The following is a 13,899-nucleotide window of genomic DNA, read 5'->3' as shown; positions in this document are numbered from 1 at the left end:
CGGACTTGTAGTGTGTATCTCCTGTATTTAAAACCAAAACAAAACCCAGTAAAACCCAAACTTCAAAATCCTTCCCAAAACCAACCAAACAAAAAACTCCCCAACAAACAAACATAATGTCTCAAAGCTTCTGTCTAATACTTCCTTTCAAGCTCCTTTGTCCTTCAAAGGTGATTTTTTTCTTAGTACTGCCACTGGGATAAGAACATCACCCCCGCTGTCCTTACAGAATATTGGTCTCTGAATCTTTCTGTTAGTTGTGGGTTTTTGTTGGTTTTTTTTTTTTGGCTGTGTGTGTGTTTGGGATACTTAAGAATACTATATCCAGTCCCCAGTCTTGCCATGCTTCAAATAATAAACTGCTACCCATTTGTTTATTTCCACAAAGTCCCGGTATTTCTGACACGTAGACAGATCTCACAGGCTTTCTGAGCCAGTTCATGTTATCTTAAAGTGTTTAGCACAATTATTTCATTACGTAGAGATCCTCCCCCTTTGTCTAAAGCCAGGAATACTGGCTTCACAATGCAGACCAAATAAAAACATTTTACTTAAAGGAATTTTTCTTAGGTTTTGTGAATATCCTGCTTTTCATCTGCTTCCCCCCAGTACACCCAGATGTAAGGGACTCTGTCACCATCATCATTGCTTCTAAGGGGTGAATGGTGAATGTCTGCAAAACTTGTGTCAAAGGCAAGGGCCTTGTGGAGTGCAGAGGAATATGTGTAACATCTGACTAATGCTCCCAGCACTGCGATCTTTTGCCCAGCTTTGCCTAAAAAGGTCCAAAGTGTGGTTTAGGGGAAGCTACCAATTGACTTTAGTGGACTCTGGATCTAGCCCTCCAACCACTTGTATGTTCTTGTATGTCACTGAGCTTTCCTGATTTGCGTGTACATCGCCGTATTGCCAACACAAGAAGCTATTAATGGGTTTAAATACGAGACAGGTTGTTGCTGCTGACATCCATGCATTCTTTTTCAGTCCTGAAATTCCACTTGGCAGCATTAAATTCTACCCTTACATCATGGAAAAAGCGTCTGAAATCCTTTTCCTTTGCTTTTCACAGTATTGCACTAGAGCTGAAGATGTATTTGGGATTTGTAGAACTTAGTGGTGGGGAACATGAGAGAGTGATCTTTTTATATTCTAAATGAAAATTCAGTTTACATTGCATGTTCCTTTCATTTTCCCAGCCCTCCTTTCTTTTCTTCCCTTCCCCCTTTCTTGCGTTTGTTGCAGTTGCAATAGGGTGGGGGTGTTTTTGTTGGTGTCTGATGTGAACTTGTTGGCAACGAGGTATGACAGTTTTAGATCCTGGTCTTGGTGAAATTCCAGTTGAAGTCAATAACCTTAAAAGGAACAGTGTTTTTATAAAAATTGATGGTGACTACCTCAAAAAAACAGAGCAAATATTTATGTTAGTGAAAGGATCTAAAGATTACTCTATTTTGTTATCCTGGGGTTTTGAATCAAGTATCTTAGAAAATTGTATATTTAAAAAAAAAAGAGGGAACATTGTGTTTGGGTTTTTTTCCTTGACTGTGTTTACATGACTCTTTGGGCATGTTTTATTGTCATTCAGACTGTTCTGATTTCATCGCTTAGTGGTCTGTTTTTCCTGTGTTCCATGAAGTGTCATAGTCTAGCAGTACCTGTCATTATGTCTTATCTCTGAGATGCTAGTTGGAAACGTAATCCAAATTAAGGAACTACAAGCAGTTTGCTTTCATTTGGGGAAACAACATTTAATCACTGACGTTCTCTTGACTTTAGTTCAAAACTGGGGAAGAGTGAATGGAGGTTGCAGTGTCTTAAGTCCTGGGAAGTTTTTGGATCAGGCCTTTAGATCACTGCACTCCCTTCCTCCCTTGCTCAAAATCTTATATTATCCTCTCTGAAATTTATCACCTACCTGTTCTGGTTTTTTTCCCTTAAGTACCGGAATCAAAAAAGGAAAAGTGCAGATTCTGAAGCCCCTTCTCAGAACTGAAACCTGACCCTACTGCAATAACTGTGGCTGGAAAAAATATCAGATCAATCTGGGATGACTTCATCCCTCCATTAGTTGTCAAACTGCCTCTAGGAGTTTGGCTTAGTCAAAGGAGTATGGTTAGGAAATCTCAAGAGACAGGCTCCCACAGAGACAATCTGATCTTTAGGAAGAATCTCTTTGTCGATCTGGCTGAGAAATGAATGTGTGGGTGGGCAAGTGTATTTGTACATAGTGCAAATGGGTGCTGTCTGTGCATGTACGCCATTTTATACTTTCCGTTGTCAGCTTTTCTACCTTTTACAGCGCATCAAGGAAATTAGTTGAAATTTCACTCCCTTAAAACCAATTGGAGTCATTGCCACGAAACAAACAATTTTGGATAGAGTAAAAGAAAGAAAATCTATCTGCAGATGGTTCCTATCTGGGATTAGACAAAGTGATTAATTTCCATCTCGGACCTCTTTACATGGGAGGAATACTGAACAATCAGACAATTTAATATGCACACCCATGAAATATATGTACATATATATGTGTATGTATTATATTGCTTGCAAGCAACTGTTGCTGGCTGTATGTAAACAGAATGTGGTGGAGTAATGGGGTTCTAATTGTTTTCACAGGTCCGAAATCCTGTCATGGCTTCCTGCCTCTGTACTGTTTGTTGGCATTATTTATGCTGGCTCCAGGGCACTGTCTAGATTGGTAAGAAATGCACAAGTAGGAGTCCATCCTATATTACCTGTACTTTATAAATAAAGAGCATTCCCTTCATACAACGTGTTTAATGCTGTTCCTGGGTTGGGGAGAAAGAAGAGGGGTTTAAATAATACATAAGCCATTAATGGTGCTAGAGCAGTGGTCCAGTCCTACAAAGTGTAGAGCAGTATCAAAAAGCACCTCCGTGACAGTCCAAAGCACTCAGCCTCTCTCCAGAGTACTTAGTGTTTTGCAGAACAGATACTCAGTGGTCTGGACTGAAGAAGTAGGGAAGAAGCTGAAGAAGTTACTAGCTGTAACTTTGCAAAAGGGGGAGCAGGGGTATGGAATCTGTGGGAAATCCTTCTGGGAAGAGGATGAAGACCATTTCAGTGAGAGGCTTTTGATGCTTTACAGGATTTGAAAAAATAATTGAAAGTTGGAAAGAGATTATGGGAAGGGTTAGATTAATCAGTTTTATGATCCATTTGTATATCACAGTAACCTACCAAATGTTTAGAGGATATCAAATCTGCTTTCGTTAAAGTTGAATGCTTTTTACTTAAATGATAGTCTTTCTTAAAAAATTGATGACATGAATTTTTTAAAAACAGCAATGCTTTACTGCTCTTATGGAGTCTGCAAGGCCAGATTCTGCCCTACTCCCCTTCCCTGCATTCTGTCAGTGCATCTGAATCTAACTCCAGAGCCAGCTCGCTCCTGCCACCTCCTAAACCCAAAGAAGGATAAAATGGGAATTTTGGACAAAATTCTGCTTGTAGTGATTCCTTGAACATCCCAGTGGAGAGGTAGGGCAGAAAAGGATAGAAGGTCTCTATCCTCACAAACAAGGTTGGAGGCCTCATCTCAGGCCCAAGTGGTCTTCGCAAAGCAGAGGCATATGCTCAGAAGCTCCATGCTCCCAGATCAGCTCTGTCTCAGGGAGATTGCTTTTATTTCCTCTTGGTTCCTTGTCAAAGCAAGTTCCGTTGGGTTTCCCTGGCGTCAACTGAGCAAACCTCACTATGGAGAGCCCTGCCTGGAAACAGCAATAAAGCCTTGGCAGCAGGATCTTTTCTGTCTGCTCACCTGGCAGGCAGAGGAGGTGTGAATCACATCCTTTCTGCTATTTCTTCTTAGTTCCTAGTCATCCTATAAGTTACCTTGTTTCCCTCCTGTCCCTACTCTGGTCATTCAAGAGTGAGATGCACTGGAGTGGCAGAGGGGCTGGGAATGGTTTTGATTTGTATCCCAACCCTTTCTTAAGGTGCATGTCCCATTTCTGAATGGATTTTTGATGTACATGAATGGGGATTTAGAGGCCTAATTCTGTAGTCATTTTAGGAGGAAAGATAAGTAGTCTTAGGTCATAGTTACTATGTAGGGCTTTGTACTGGGGCTAGATTCAATCCTGCATAGAAGCTTTACTTACAATAACTTTGTGTACAACAGTTTTATGACACAGCAAGAAGGAAAATGGAATTTCACAAACTTGCACCTGAATTGGCTCACCTTAGCAGTGTATTTGAATGAAGTGGGTTTATTCCTAAAGCAGAAATAACGTGCACTTTTTTGATCAAATCCAAGGACACCCACTGTCAAGCACTCCTGTGTACTGGCAGGGCTACAGTCTTAATCTCTGTGCCTCTCCCTAGAGGTGCTGGCAGTCTCCCCTGCCCAGGAGTTCAGGGCTACAGATGGAGGAGGGCTGCTTAGCTCTGGACTGTGATGCATTTACAAAAGTATGCAGAGCTGCGAGGGGAGGTTTGTACAGAGACTATTCACCCTGTCTGCCCAACCAGTAAACCTTTCTTTTCGTAAGCGTTAAGCCAACTCACAAATTTAAGAAATACTCAGATCAAAGACAATGGACATATGGAGAAGTTTAGCTGGGCTAGGCAAACTGGAGCCATTGTTGGCTCCTAAACACATTCAGATGGGCCAAAAGCAGGGGAGAAGAAAGAAAAAAACCAGCAAATTGGCTTTGCAAAAGGAAGAATGTAAATTCTGCTGTCAACTTTCCTCGTGTACGATTATTTCTTGTATGTCTTATTATTGTGTCAGGCTCAGAATGCTGATGTGAAATACTCCTGGTTTCATGTTCTCAGTTGTCCAGCAACAGGGTTGAGAATTGGTTTTCAGAACCTGTGAAGCTGGGGCTGACAACTTCATGCCAGTTGTGTTTGTGTGATTTTCATTCCTTGTTCATTTAGAGTTGTTAAAAGTTACCTTGGTGTAACTGTTGTGTTTACGGATCCACCCAAGTTGTCACTATGACTTAAAATGTTTAATTAGCGATGCTTATCCAGCTGTATGCGAATGAAAAGAAAAATCCAGAAAACACAGATTTCTGAATACAAAGTCAAAATTAAGAGATATTTGCTGTTTATCTCACCTGATACTTAAAAGGCATGGACAACACTGAGAAATTAACTCATTCTCTGCTTGTGTGGTTTAAATACTGTACATGAGTGGGGAAATACTGCTTCCTGAAACTGCCTTAGTTTTTAGATGATCTTAATCAGAGCAGAGAATTGCTTCTGTTTCAGCTGTCTGAGAGACCACAGATCTGTTCTGGAGGAAGTATTATGAACCACTATTTCTGTTTGGTTATTATGAACCACTAATTCTGGTTGGTTTTGCCTGGGGCAATGGGTGTTTGATTCATTATTGTTATCGTTGGGGTTTGTTTCCTAATGATTTCATGTTGGGATGGTGTCCAGGTACATCACTGGGTATAATTTCAGCATCACTTTATATGAGCTATTACATTTCTACCCTGATTTCTGGCAGCTCTTCCTAGCAGTAACTGAAAGCAATCACCTAAAATCATCTTGCCCATGATTTTGTTGCTAGGAGTCACACTGTATTCTTAGTAGCAGTAGACAGAGATGGGAAAACTAATGAGAACTGTGGAGGCTGCAGGTATTTGAACAGAGAGGCAAAACTAGAGGCTGAAACCTGGGGCAAATCTCACCGAAGTAGCTGTGTACAAACAGACTGAGCATACAGAAGTGGAAGAAGAGTGAGCAGGGTCTGCATTTAGAGGTGCCTGTGCCATGTAGTAGTGATTGGAACGGCTCTAAGTCCCTTTTTGGAGATGTGGCATGAGTTTACAGTTTAAAAGAACAAACCAAAACCACCAACATGGGACAGTTGTCCCAAAGGAGTGCACCTTCCTATGTGTGTGACTGTTCTGGGTTGATTCAGGTGTTTTTGTTCTCTCCCAATGGCAGCCAATCCCAGTGTTCCTCACCGTGCACAACGCGGCAGAAGTTATACCCTGTGGGTTCCAGAGGTTTGTGCAGAAAGAGGTAATTGATCTGTTATTTGATACATTCAAGGAACCTCCTGTGATATAACCGCCCTGTAACAGGACACGTGATTTCTTTTAGTGTGGACGTTAGTGCCATGTGCTTTTCTAATCTTGCTGTGAGACCCAGAGAGGGATTTGCTGTTGACAAGTATCTGTATTGATGTTTTCTTTTCCCATTTAGTTTATGAAATGCTGCAAATGCATATCGACAATTTGATCTGCATTTTTAAGGCTGGCTTGGTCCTGCCTGTTTTTTTCCTTTTGAAAATTAATATCCCATCTCTCTCAGGCCTCATTTAAGAATCTCGTTGTTTGAGCTGAGAGGGAGGAGGACTGGGTCCTTAAATCTAACCAGTGTAGTATGTCTAGTGTATTGTATGATTATAGAGAGATCACGTCTCCACATGAAATGCAAGAAAAACAGTGCATTTTTGGAATTGTTTTGAATGCTTGAGAATATGTCCCAACACCTGTTAAAGTCAGGAGAATAATTCCTGTGCCCTTTAGCAAGGGCTGGGTTTGTTTCTCACAAACTGCATTGGGGATCCTTCTTTTTAGACTATGAAATACTCTTCTGATTTACCAGAGAGCTACTGTGTGAGGTAACACCAGGAAATCATTCATCACGAAGTCTTTTCTACAGTGGCCTGTAGTTTGCTGTGGAAGGGATCTTCCATTCATTACATCTGTCGTGTATGCAGAACAAAACCAAATGGCCCATGTTTGCTACTCCCCACAAAATGCAGGTCACTAAGGTTATATCTGAGGGACATAGCAGTGTGTACCATGGCGTGCCCCTGTTGCATTGTCCTCTGGTTAGTGCCCCTATCAAAGTATTTCATATTTTCCTTCTAGCTCACATGCTTATGACGCCTCTCTTCAAAAACAAAAGCACTATGGACAAGGATAATGCAAACACAGGTCTTGCTGGGAAGCTTCTGGGGAATAATTATGGACCAAAGGATTGGGAAACTCCTGAGTTTAGACCAAGACTGATTTGGCTGGGGTAGGACCTAATTAATTAAGAATACTCAATATTTGAGTACATAGAGTACACTGTTTTGGTATAGCTTGAGTGAAGTTTGAGGACCAGGCATAAAGTCTGGTTTTAGGTTTACCTGCCTGTAAGTAATCTGAAAATATAAATCAAGTTGAAGTAGGCTAATCTATAATCCTGGTCCTTTTTTAAAATTAAGTTTGCTATGCAGTGCTCAAACATAATATGCTGTTGAATGTTGCTCACTGGATTTGTAACGTCTTTGGGGCAGCTGCCATCACTTTCCTGTTTATGAAAGGGGAAAGCACTATTTCACCATTTTTATTTTTAAATTTTTAATTTTTAATCATTCTTTTCTGGTTTTACAGCAGACCTCTCATCTGAAAATCTGTAGGTAAGCTTTTAAAACTGCTTGGATTAAGACTTGTTTTGGCTCCAGCTTCTGCATTTGCTTCAGATAATGGCACACCAAAACAATGCAAGGGGCATTGCTGTGGGTGGTAAGCCTAAATTGCAACATAGGAGCAATTAAATATTTTTAAAATGTATTTTCTTTTTTTTAAAAAACAATTGTTTAAATAGATACTTCTATTTTTTATAAATAGGGGAAAAAAAATCAAAACCCCCAAAAAACCCAAAAAAACCAACCCAGAATGCCAGTCTTTCTGAATTACAAAACAGTGCTTGTAAGAATGTTTATGGAAAGGAGATGGAAACCAGGTTTGAAGTTCCAGTGAGTGATCTTAAACAGTAAGAGAAAGATAATGTGATGGAAAGCTAAAAGTGCTTTTCATAAGAAAGAAAAAGTGAGTGATAGGGAATCATTAATATTAAGCTACACAACCTACCAGGCCCCGTTGGCCCTAGTTTAGGCTTCCAAAAGGAGATAGAAGGGGATGAACAGAAGTCAGCCAGTCATGTATTAAAAGTTTCATTCTACTCCCTGGCCCGCGTGAAGAATGCATATTTGCTGTCCTCCACATTCTGTAATCTTTAGCTGTACTTGGAATGGATAATATTGGGTTGTTTAGTGTACATAGAGACGCCATCTTCCTAATTTCTTCCATTATCTGACTTACTGTGGCCTTGTTGTCACCACTGGATTATTGTCAAGGATACCAGGTTTTTTTGTCATCTTCATTGTGTCTTTCCCGATGGCCTTAGAGACCAGGAAAATAAGCTGCTAAAACAAATGTTTGTTGTTATTAATAGTGACAGTCCGCAGAAATTCCACATCAGTGTATTCCGTGTAGCCTGCAGAAACACTGACTCAGCCACAGGTTAAGAATTTATTTAGTCCAACTTGGTGGACTAGGGGAGGATTTGCGCTGTCCTTAAGCCATTTCTGGCACAATGCCACTCACTCCCACTTTGCTTTGTGTTCTGGAGTTATGGCATAACTTCTAATGGACTCACTTTTGCTGGAATTGTTCATCAAGGCAGTTCACCTTGATGAAAGAACTTTTTAGTAGCCATTCATAGCCAGAAATTGGTTGATTTTTGGCTTTCTGAAGCAGCCTAGGGAAGCCAGATGACAAATGAAGAATCATAATCCCTACCAAAAAAATCTCTTCTTCATTATCACTGAGATGTTTTGTGTTGCTTCTCTTCTCATACAACTTTGCTGTGTATGAAATACAAAGAATGCATGATGTGAAACTTAATGTTGCTGGCAGAATTTGCTTCTTAACTAGAGAATAAAAATCAAAGAAATTAAATGTCAGGGTTAAATTGAGTGGAATTGCCTGTACTTTGCTGAGAGTACAAATCCAGGTTACGAGCTTTTGGTTTTTGTGCGTGTTTTTTTTTTTTTTTTTCTCCACAGTGTGCTGTTCCTCCTGGTAGCAGCAGCGTGCCTTCCTTTATGCGACACACAGGTGAGCTCTGCTTTGGAAAGCAGGTCTGGTTAGTCTGTGATGTTTGACACCTTGTGAGCATACGAGGGATGCAGCTTTTCCTTGTTAGCTAGAGTGGGATTCCTGCAAAGGAGTTGTACGTGTTGACTGTTGCTGTGTTGCAGTCTTGCTGGTTTTAATGTGTTTGCATCATGGTGACACATGCAGTGCGGACACGCAGCTCGTCTGTGAGGGTGGTGACTGGGGAAATCGCGGTTTTAACTTCTTACAGGGCTTAGGGCGAATCGCTTAGGTTTGAATTAATTGCACATACTTTCAGGAGTTCCTACATTAACTTTATAACCACTCCACATAATTCCTGTAGCTACTGGAAAAGAAAGAGGGTACTTCCAGAGAGTGCTCAGTCTAACAAAGATCGATTGCTTGGAGGTGCTTTTCTCTTTTGAAACTCTTGTTTTAGAAGTCAGGTGGAATGAATCTAGGAACTTGTCTGGATGCATCTGATCAAATGTAGCCATCAGAAGTGCTGCACCTGCGCTAGCTCCTCTCATGGTCTGTGATGGAGAAGAGAGCCTACCTTGCTCAGAGGCAGATGCCTGTTTAAAGCTCTCTTTTGGATACTCTGCAGTTAGTGAGAGCCTTGGGGAGGGAGACTGCTTAGCTCCTGCAGGGGCTGAGGGGGAAAAGGAGACAAGACAAACACCTTGGTGATATTCCTGTGATTCTCCTGCCCCTCCCTGACTGCCAATACAAGACTGAACAGACTGGGGTCCATATTCTCAGGTTGCTTAAAATGGTGTACATACCTGAAGGAAACAGAACTATCCTTGCCAAGACTAGCTGAGAGCCTGGGTAACTGGCATGTGCCAGGTTTCTCAGCAGGACAGGAAAAACTTTCCAGTTTTCCCAGTCCTATTCTGTCGTCTTTGTAGCGTAGTTTCCACTCGCTGTGCTTGCTTTGTGAAGCTAACTGCAGGGAAATGGCGATACATATGTTTACATGAACATGCATTTATTTATGTGGATGTTCTTTATTGCAGTTTGATCCAAACGGTTATTTGTGGGCTCTAATTCACTTGGTCTGTGTGGGTAAGTCATTTTCTTTGGGAAAAAGAATTAGGAAGAGTAAATGTGTTGGAGAAATCAGCCTTATTAGGAACTTCCTGATATTTAAGTTTATTGATGTGTGAAACACTTGGAAAGAATGAAGAAGCTCAGTAAAGATAAGAAAGTGCATGCCTTTTATATCTTTTACATTGAAAACATAAACTAGATATTGCAGTCAGCTAACAGTGGATGAGAAAATGAACATACAATTTTAATCAGCACGAAGCTTTTGTGGGTGTTTTTAAGGTTGCGTTCTAAGAGACACTTATTTTTGAGGGGAGAAGAAACATTAAAAAAATAAAATAAAATAAAACCCAAAAAACCCCAAACAAGCAATAGCTTGCCATTGAAGCTTTATTGCACACACTTATTTTATTTAAAAGCTGACAACAATACTCTAAATTATCATGGAATATGCTCCCAGAGGAAGGATGTTGAAATGTTGGGAGCTTTTATGCAATCATATGCATTTTTAACAACTTTTAACAATAAGTTGTATAACCTGTCAGATTTTCTTTTGTCTTTCTCAGACTAAACATTGTTTTGGATAAATCATATAATTCTTCCCTGAAAAGCTAGAAATAGTCAGACCCAGAAAATCTGAAGAAAACAAGAGTAGTAATTTTTAACGAGGAGATTTGTGTCTTTTGGAGCAATAAGCTGGTTAGTAAGGATATTTGCTTCTTAGCTGACATACAGATTTAGTGAGTGCCTCATTCGTATGTTAAATCTTATCTGCAAATCAGGGGTGATTCCTTCTTTATTTTGTCTATTCATACTGTAAAATTTTCAGGGATGAGGTTATGCGTTTATATGTGTTTGTCTAGGAAGGTCTAGAGATCCCATTCTAGAATGTTATTAACATACAAATAAGAAATAGCAATTTTTTTTCCCTTTGGGAAATGTTATATGGTAAACACTTGCTTATTTAGATTAAAAAAAAAGCGCTAAGGATTTTTCACTTCAAATCCTTGTTTGCTGTAACAAATGATGTTACTGCTTTCTCAAAGCCTAGAGGTCTCATTTGCAAAGCACTGCTAGGTCACGGGGGTGGAAGGCTGCTTAGAATGTCTTCAGGAGGCCTCTTCTGTTCACTTGAAACGTGTAGGAAGTGCCAACATAATGTTTAGGCTCAAAATATAACTTTTTTCATTTTCTCTTGTTTTTGAGAAAAAGTTGTTAAGACTGTTGGGGTGTTTTTTATGGAATTAAATTTCCTGTCAACTGACACAGAGTAAAGATACTACAAGAAAGAGGAAACAGGTGAACTAATCAGTTAATCAAGACAGAGCATTAGAGAAAGGACACGTGTTCTACCCTTCGGCTTGGAGGCAAAATTGAGGACATCTATTACACAGTGGTCTACTGGATGTGCTTTTCATGTTCTGGTTTTCTTTGTGAGTCAAAAAAAAAAACAAAAAACCAACAACAAAGCCTTGAAAAAAGGGTCTGGAAGAACAGAGCCTGAAGCTGTGTTGTTCCTTCCTTGAGTGCTTAAAGCTTTTCCCAGAATAGAAATGGGAGTTAACCAAGAGGTGAGTAGGTCAAGAATGTGAAGAACCTGAAGATCCTAGAGCTTAGAGAATGCTAAACAGGAAAAGATGTCTCAGAGCCAACAGATGTAGGGATCTGCATAGCTGGACACATCATAGAAGTTACCCAAGGAATGGGTTGGGCTGAAGAACCCATTCTGTGACACTTTCTTGTATGTATTTACACACACATACACACACGTGCTTCTTTGTAGTTGCCATGAGCTGGGAGTTGTCTCTTCTTCAGGACTAGCAGAAACGTATAGCGTGATAGCACTTTGAAAACCATTAATTTCAAGCAATAGGTTCATTTTAGTCATGGTTTAGGCATCCTTTGTGCCGTGTTGCCGAACTGTAATTCAGAGGGGTTCCACGTATGCGGGTGCTGTGGCCAAACAAGCTGTTGTTTGTCAGGATGATTGCATGCTGTGGCAATTACACGTGTCATTTCAATTACAGGGGCTTACAGAGTGTTTTGCAAGTTATGGAAACCTAGCTCTTTAAGGTAATGTGTTCTCATATTCTTTTCAAAAGGAAGAGATTGCTATCAAAGAGGGTTAGAGACACATCTGCGTGGCAGTCAGGTAAACTGTAGGGATCGCTGTTATCAGCATGAGCTGGGCCACTCTTGGTTAATCATTAATGACTTCTCTTGCGAGAGGAGCCCTATTTATTTTTGTTAACAATAGCATGTGGTTATTGATAGTTATGCTGCTAACCTGAACACTGAATTAGTTTTAAACAGTGTATTATCAAAGGATCATGACTCAGTCCTGGAAAAAGAACCCCTAATTACTGACACAGGCATTAAGAGGAAATGTTAGTTTGTGTTAGCCTTGCATGGTTTGAATCTGACAGTATCTCCCTTTGCGACAGTCTGGAAAGTGTTTAGGAGCCGGTGACTTGCCACAGGACTGGAATGACCTTAAAAACCTTGAAACTTTGCACTAATCCCATGTGGTATTAGAACTTCAGCCAGACAATATTTGTTTTGAAAGCAGGAGGCATTACATGTTCACAGTGTCTGTAATCTGCAGTTGACTGGATGGATGGAGGTGGATATGAGAATATGAATAAGCTCATTTATTTCAAAACCATTTTTCCATCTCTGTTTAAAAAGATCTAAATATTAGTCTCTCTTTATTTTCACTTTAAATGAGAGTCCTGCTGACAGAGTAACTAAGAGAAATAATGTGTAAATGATATGTAAATGAATGTTGATTAGTATATTGATAATATCATATTAATATGATTATAATGTATATAATAAAAATATGTTAGCATTGCTTAATTATAACATTCTATCGTACATTATACAATATTTATATTATGTCATTTACAGCATAAGAATAGTACTTAATATACAAATCTCTTATACCAAGTGAACTACATTACTAAGAGAACACCTTTTTTTCTTTCCTTCCTCTCCCAGTGACCTGGACCAACAGTACATCAACTATGTATTCAGGTAAAATGAATAAGCCTTTGATACACCATAGCTGGTTTTATGTGGTGTACATTCTCATTTTCAACTGCGATTTTCAGCTGCGGCTTGTTTAGGAAACTTATAGCTACCACTACTCAAATGTATTTATTTAGCAGGATTTCACTGAAAGAACAGTGCTAAGATGAATGGCTTAGCAGCTGAAATTTTTTGGCTCTGGTTGTAAGTGAACATGCCAATATACACCTGGGGAGGTAACGAGGTGTTAATTATGAATTTTCTTAATCACCATGTGCACAAGTGGTCTGTCATTTCCAGAAATAATATTTACAGGGTAACTCCCTGGCAATACCCCATTTCAGAAAATAAAACTTGTACAAAATTGCCAGAAGGGGAGGCAGTGATTACAACAGTACGATGTGCAAAGAACATGAGCAGTAACCGATTGTTCAGCATGCCGTTAGTGGGATTGAGTAATTCAGACTTTCAGTTGTTTTTCTGATTTGGAGATATAAAAATTACTTGGTACTTTGGAGTTAGTGAAAGAGCCTGTGTCACTGACCAGAATCCCTTGCTTTTTTGTTTTGTTTTGTTTTTGTTTAAAAATGTTTTTAAAAGTCAGTCCTTTACTCAAAGACCCATATAAGCCAGAACAGTTGGGGTGTGTGGCTTCTGCTAGATTTTTGTATGTTGGAAGGGGGCTTTTCACAAGGGCCTGTAGTGACAGGACAAGGGACAATGGCTTTAAATTGAAAGGAGGTAGATTTAGATTGGACATCAGGAAGAACTTCTTCACAGAGAGGGTGGTAAGGCCCTGGAACAGGTTGCCCTGAGAAGCTGTGGATGCCCCATCCCTGGAAGTGTTCCGGGCCAGGCTGGATGAGGCTGTGAGCAACCTGGTCTAGTGGAAGGGGTCCCTGCCCATGGCAGGGGGCTTGGAACTGGATGGTCT

The 13,899-nt window shown here is 40.0% G+C and overlaps 1 protein-coding gene across 1 annotated transcript in view; it reads left to right on the top strand.

Annotated features, from left to right (window-relative positions):
• TMEM241 (transmembrane protein 241) overlaps positions 1-12,971 on the top strand; it is a gene marked incomplete at both ends in the record, with an annotated part of 16,814 nt that extends 3,843 nt beyond the window's left edge. Inside the window, 7 exons of the mRNA XM_010153555.1 lie at positions 2,620-2,701; positions 5,932-6,009; positions 7,377-7,402; positions 8,834-8,885; positions 9,905-9,953; positions 11,963-12,008; positions 12,936-12,971. Of these exons, the coding sequence (XP_010151857.1) occupies positions 2,620-2,701; positions 5,932-6,009; positions 7,377-7,402; positions 8,834-8,885; positions 9,905-9,953; positions 11,963-12,008; positions 12,936-12,971 (369 nt within the window). The remainder of the gene's footprint in view (positions 1-2,619; positions 2,702-5,931; positions 6,010-7,376; positions 7,403-8,833; positions 8,886-9,904; positions 9,954-11,962; positions 12,009-12,935) is intronic.
• Positions 12,972-13,899: the final 928 nt, after the last annotated feature.

The sequence above is a fragment of the Eurypyga helias genome, unplaced genomic scaffold, assembly GCF_000690775.1.
Source record: "Eurypyga helias isolate BGI_N326 unplaced genomic scaffold, ASM69077v1 scaffold13876, whole genome shotgun sequence".
In the NCBI taxonomy this organism is placed as follows: Eukaryota; Metazoa; Chordata; class Aves; order Eurypygiformes; family Eurypygidae; genus Eurypyga; species Eurypyga helias.
Note: the sequence above shows the minus strand (reverse complement) of the source record. Positions and strands in the feature narration are given on the sequence as shown.